Source organism: Antedon mediterranea, chromosome 4, assembly GCF_964355755.1.
Source record: "Antedon mediterranea chromosome 4, ecAntMedi1.1, whole genome shotgun sequence".
Taxonomy (NCBI): domain Eukaryota; kingdom Metazoa; phylum Echinodermata; class Crinoidea; order Comatulida; family Antedonidae; genus Antedon; species Antedon mediterranea.
Window position 1 is genome coordinate 25105843 of NC_092673.1, and position 5762 is coordinate 25111604.

The following is a 5762-nucleotide window of genomic DNA, read 5'->3' on the forward strand; positions in this document are numbered from 1 at the left end:
CACTGTCTCCACATCAGCCCGAGCAGCCGGTTCGCTTTTTTAGCGATAGTATCCACGTGAGTAGAAAAAGTTAATTGTGGGTTAATCACAAAAATACACAAAATCTAACAGCTATTTAATTATAAATCACATCATTCCCATTTTGGTAGGTGTTAGTAATCTGGTTGCATTTCATTAAATGATTGATATTTCTGCTAATTGTCAACAGCATTTGAAAGAAGACATGTGTACCTTCCAACAATGTTTTATTTGCCACCAAATATCAATCTACTAATTAAAAAATGGCATTTAAAATGTGTGTGTGACCTCAACCTGTAGGCATGCAACTGAATACCCTCTAGAGACAACGTGACTTCACGGCGGTACAAGTGAGAAAATTCTTACGCAGTCTGTTGATTCGCGTCAACCAATAAAGGGCGAGAATCCAAAATCGTTTAACCGTGAGCCCTCATAGACTCATAAACTCTCCTTTCCCAGACGTTTTTTCCAGCAGCTAGGACCTATAAATTATAGTCGAGTTTACAAATTCCCAAAACTGTTCGGCCTTAGAACTATAGCTACCGCGATGATAACGCTTCTTAATGAGTATGTCCTCTTAGGACATAGCTGGCTAAAGCCGCGGCGCGAAAATCTTACCGACGGTAAAATAATCGATTATTTTATGATTTCAATGCGTATGATGTTAAACATTTCTACAACATATGGCGAAAGTAAACACTCTGGTTGTTTTCGACCTTTTTCAACATTATAATGTTTATATGTATGGAATGTTTAATAAACAAAACAAAATGATAATACTTCAATAGCAGGTTCAAGTTTTAAGACCACCCGTATAATAAAAAAAAATCGTATGAAGCAAGCTATATAAACGGCAAAAACATATTGCCACTTAATTAGTTTTTGGTCGTCAAAATTATTCTTAGCAGAGCGACAGTATATCAAGGTAAGAAAAAATAATCTGTTTTTATATCTCGTCATTAGTTCTAATCGACGCTAAAAGTTCTATTTTTATTGATTTTATTACATGGCACTTTCAAAACCCGTAAACCTGTGGTGTGGGACGTCTATAACTTTTCAATTCTCCGCGGCCAAAATATGAGCGGTAATTTTTTTAATGACCGAGCCCTTGGCATTAATCAAATATAAAAAAAAAATGAATAAATGTTTTCAAATCAGGAAAAAAAAAAACATTCCAAAATACCGTTATATAATACAAACAGAATGGTCACACTACGGTATGCAATTTGGTGTCACTTAAATATGTGTTAAAATTATAATTATTATTATTTCTTCGAGAAGTTTTTAAATTCACAGTATATGGCGGATATGGCAACTCTGATAATTCGATACTATTCCGTGGTAATAGACTCATTGCAGCTAGTAATCATTATATTATTTTAACGAGACGAGCTCAAGTTTAATATTGAATATCGAAACGTGGCAGGCTATAGGCGCTTGCTTGACCTTTGACAGGATCGCCTAAAATTTATAATTTAAAACTACGATACTTACTGTATATTCATGAATAGCCGCTTCATAGTCTCTTTGCTTTTCTTCCTTATATCTTATTCTTATTAACTCAAAATTATTTATACTAAGAAACATTACTATTTATATGCCTAGTGTGTAAACATTATTGACATAATTTCATTAAACATCCACATAAAGTACAACTCTTCTTAACAATTTTTTTTTCAATCTTCTATCAACTAAAAGTCGTAGTTAGTCATGTCTCGGGTCACATTCTATGGTCACCGTACATATAGGCTACTACTTCAGTACTTCTATGAATGGATGACAATAGTTGGTGACAAGAACGCTAGTTGGTCATACTCAGTACCGTTTTGATTTTACGATCATTCGGGAAATCGCCTCAAAACGGGGAAAAGCAATAGATTTGAAAAGAATAGAAAATGCTGCAATCCTTTCGAAGTTAACTTCGACACAACTCTATGACGTAGACATTTAGTTGACTAATCACCACTAGCTACATCTCAGGTGGTACAATGAATCGCACAATAAATTCTAAACCGCCCGGTGAAATACTGATATATGTATAATTATATAAATCCAAAGGCAAATTACTGAAAAAATGTCAGTGGCTGGATCTCAACAGAGATAAAAAAAAAAAAAGCAAAAAGCTAAATCAAAACGATAAAGTAAAACAGCCCTTCATATATATATATATAATATATATATATATATATAATATATATGATAAAAAATACTGTCCTTTTTAGACACAATATCAATAGAGAACTACGGTACAATTCGTTCAATACAATTTGTAAATTTCTTTACAGAACTATGTCTTGGCTTGGGCTTACCATGTTCGCTATTTTAGCTGTGTCAGCCGTAAGAGGCAGAGCAGTGAAGAGTAAATCCGAAAGTAGACCTGATATCAGCTTGAGTGAAAAAGAACATCCACTGGTTAATTTCCCTCCTCGGCAAATAATTGATTCTGAAGCCGAAAGCAGCTTGAGTGAAAAAGAACAGCCATTAGCTGATTTCCCTCCTCGGGAAATAATTGATTCTGAAGCCGAAAGCAGCTTGAGTGAAAAAGAACATCCACTGGTTAATTTCCCTCCTCGGCAAATAATTGATTCTGAAGCCGAAAGCAGCTTGAGTGAAAAAGAACAGCCATTAGCTGATTTCCCTCCTCGGGAAATAATTGATTCTGAAGCAGCCGAAAGCAGCTTGAGTGAAAAAGAACGGCCATTAGCTGATTTCCCTCCTCGGGAAATAATTGATTCTGAAGCCGAAAGCAGCTTGAGTGAAAAAGAACATCCACTGGTTAATTTCCCTCCTCGGCAAATAATTGATTCTGAAGCCGAAAGCAGCTTGAGTGAAAAAGAACAGCCATTAGCTGATTTCCCTCCTCGGGAAATAATTGATTCTGAAGCCGAAAGCAGCTTGAGTGAAAAAGAAAAGCCACTAGGTGATTTCCCTCCTCAGGAAATAATTGATTCTGAAGCTGAAAGCAGCTTGAGTGAAAACGAAGAGCCATTAGCTGATTTCCCTCCTCAGGAAATAATTGATTCTGAAGCAGCCGAAAGCAGCTTGAGTGAAAAAGAACGGCCATTAGCTGATTTCCCTCCTCGGGAAATAATTGATTCTGAAGCCGAAAGCAGCTTGAGTGAAAATGAAAAGCCACTAGCTGATTTCCCTCCTCGGGAAATAATTGATTCTCAAGCCGAAAGCAGCTTGAGTGAAAAAGAACAGTCACTAGCTGATTTCCCTCCTCGAGAAATAATTGATTCTGAAGCCGAAAGCAGCTTGAGTGAAAATGAAAAGCCACTAGCTGATTTCCCTCCTCGGGAAATAATTAATTCTGAAGCCGAAAGCAGCTTGAGTGAAAAAGAACGGCCATTAGCTGATTTCCCTCCTCGGGAAATAATTGATTCTGAAGCCGAAAGCAGCTTTAGTGAAAAAGAACAACCATTAGCTGATTTCCCTCCTCGGGAAATAATTGATTCTGAAGCCGAAAGCAGCTTGAGTGAAAAAGAACAACCATTAGCTGATTTCCCTCCTCGGGAAATAATTGATTCTGAAGCCGAAAGCAGCTTGAGTGAAAAAGAACAGCCACTAACTGATTTCCCTCCTCAGGAAATAATTGATTCTGAAGCAGCCGAAAGCAGCTTGAGTGAAAAAGAACGGCCATTAGCTGATTTCCCTCCTCGAGAAATAATTGATTCTGAAGCCGAAAGCAGCTTGAGTGAAAATGAAAAGCCACTAGCTGATTTCCCTCCTCGGGAAATAATTGATTCTGAAGCCGAAAGCAGCTTGAGTGAAAAAGAACAGTCACTAGCTGATTTCCCTCCTCGGGAAATAATTGATTCTGAAGCCGAAAGCAGCTTGAGTGAAAATGAAAAGCCACTAGCTGATTTCCCTCCTCGGGAAATAATTGATTCTAAAGTCGAAAGCAGCTTGAGTGATTAAGAACAGCCACTGGCTGATTTCCCTCCTCGAGAAATAATTGATTCTGAAGCCGAAAGCAGCTTGAGTGAAAAAGAACAGCCACTAGCTGATTCCCCTCCTCGGGAAATAATTGATTCTGAACATACAAAATAGCGCAATAGTATTATACTATTATTACTATACTATTATTATGTTCGAGGGAATATATTTCCCTAAGCGCTAGCTAAGGGAAATATATTTCTCGAGAACATAATATTTATTTATTTATATATTTATTAATATTAAAATTATAAACTGGAAATTAAATGCTATAAAAGAAATGAGATCTGTATCTAGCTTTAAATGACATACTCGTGGGTAAATGTTTTATATCTGCTGGCAAGTCATTCCATATTTTTCCGCCTGCAACTAAAAAAGACGAATCTATTTTGCTACGGGTATAATCAGGTACAGTATAACAATAATATTTAAGTTGTCTACTCCACGCGTTGAATGGGTGTGTACATTCCCAATTAGTTCAATTTCATTTGTCAAGACCGTGGATACATTTATACATTAGACTAGCTAGATAAAAATCTCTTCTCTCTTCAAATGTTTTCCAGGAAAGATCCTGAATTATGTCATCACCCTTCACGTCAACAAAATAAAAATTGTGGGTAACAAAGCGAGCCGCTCTTCTTCTTCGCTCAGAGGTATTTCCCCAAACAGTTATCGCATAGTCACTACAAGGTTGTATGGTACTCAAAAACAACGTTTCTAATAATGATTTATTTAGACATCCCGCCATTTTACTCAACATTTTAAGTTTATACCCAATATTGTTACTGATAGACTGGGTAGGCCCTATTCTGTTTCCACGTTAACATTTCAGCAATAATAACTCCCAGATATCTTATACTATCAACTTGTTCAATTTTGGTAGACCCAATTTTAATATCCAGTTGGTTATTATCTACTAAACGACTGTTTCTGAGTAACATGACCTTAGTTTTGTCTGTATTGATTGAGAGGTGGTTTCTATTATACCATTCAATAACATTATTCAAGATTATTTGTAGAGAATCGTTTACAGACTTTACAGAAGTTCCATTTATACAGACTGCGAAATATCATTAATAAATAGAAGAAAAAGAATGGGCCCAAGGACACTTCCTTCCTTGCGGAAAACCAATGTTATTATCTCTCAGTTTAGATTTTCTATTGTTGCAGTATAAAAACTGTTTTCTTTTTTTCAGATAATTTACAAACCAAAAAACATTTTCACTGAAACCGTATTTATCAAGTTTATAATATATAAGATCGATCGTATCAAGACAAAACATTTAGATATATATCCAAGAAACAAGCGCCGATCAGTTCAGAATCATTAAAACTTTCCAAACAATTATCAACCACTCTGTGTAAGCACGTTACAGTGGAATGGTTTTTTTAAAAACGCAAATTGGTCCACATTAATATCATAATATCATTCCCGAGTGGATGTCAAATCTTATATTTTACCGATATAAAAGGTGATATCTGTTCATATTACATAGCCAACAACAAGTTGAACATCTACTGCTGGGTCGAGTGTAGCTAGGCTAGTCCAGAGCCATATATATAAAGAGTTACGACATTGGATTATAGTCACGTGATATGCAGATTAAATTGTGTCAAACTTGTCTCCATTAACGCATCAAAAGCAACAAAATACTTTCATGTTTTTCTTATATTAAAAAAAATATAATTACACATTTTACAGTGAAATATCGACGTGTACAGCGTACAGAAGTACTTGCGCCAAAGAATATTTCGCGCGCGTGCGCTAGTACATTATAACGTTCGATTGATTGATTTTGGAACAA

At 35.9% G+C, this 5762-nt stretch overlaps 1 protein-coding gene across 1 annotated transcript; it reads left to right on the forward strand.

The window, feature by feature from the left end:
- The first annotated feature begins 905 nt into the window (after positions 1 to 905).
- On the forward strand, positions 906 to 4425 carry LOC140046116 (uncharacterized). The gene is made up of 2 exons (XM_072090644.1): positions 906 to 943; positions 2304 to 4425. Exon 2 carries the CDS (start codon positions 2308 to 2310, stop codon positions 3937 to 3939), a length of 1632 nt encoding a protein of 543 aa, XP_071946745.1. The 5' UTR covers positions 906 to 943; positions 2304 to 2307; the 3' UTR covers positions 3940 to 4425.
- The last annotated feature ends 1337 nt before the right edge of the window (positions 4426 to 5762 follow it).

Bases quoted from the DNA above. Each gene is read 5' to 3' on its own strand.
- LOC140046116 (XM_072090644.1), top strand. From the start codon at position 2,308: ATGTCTTGGCTTGGGCTTACCATGTTCGCTATTTTAGCTGTGTCAGCC.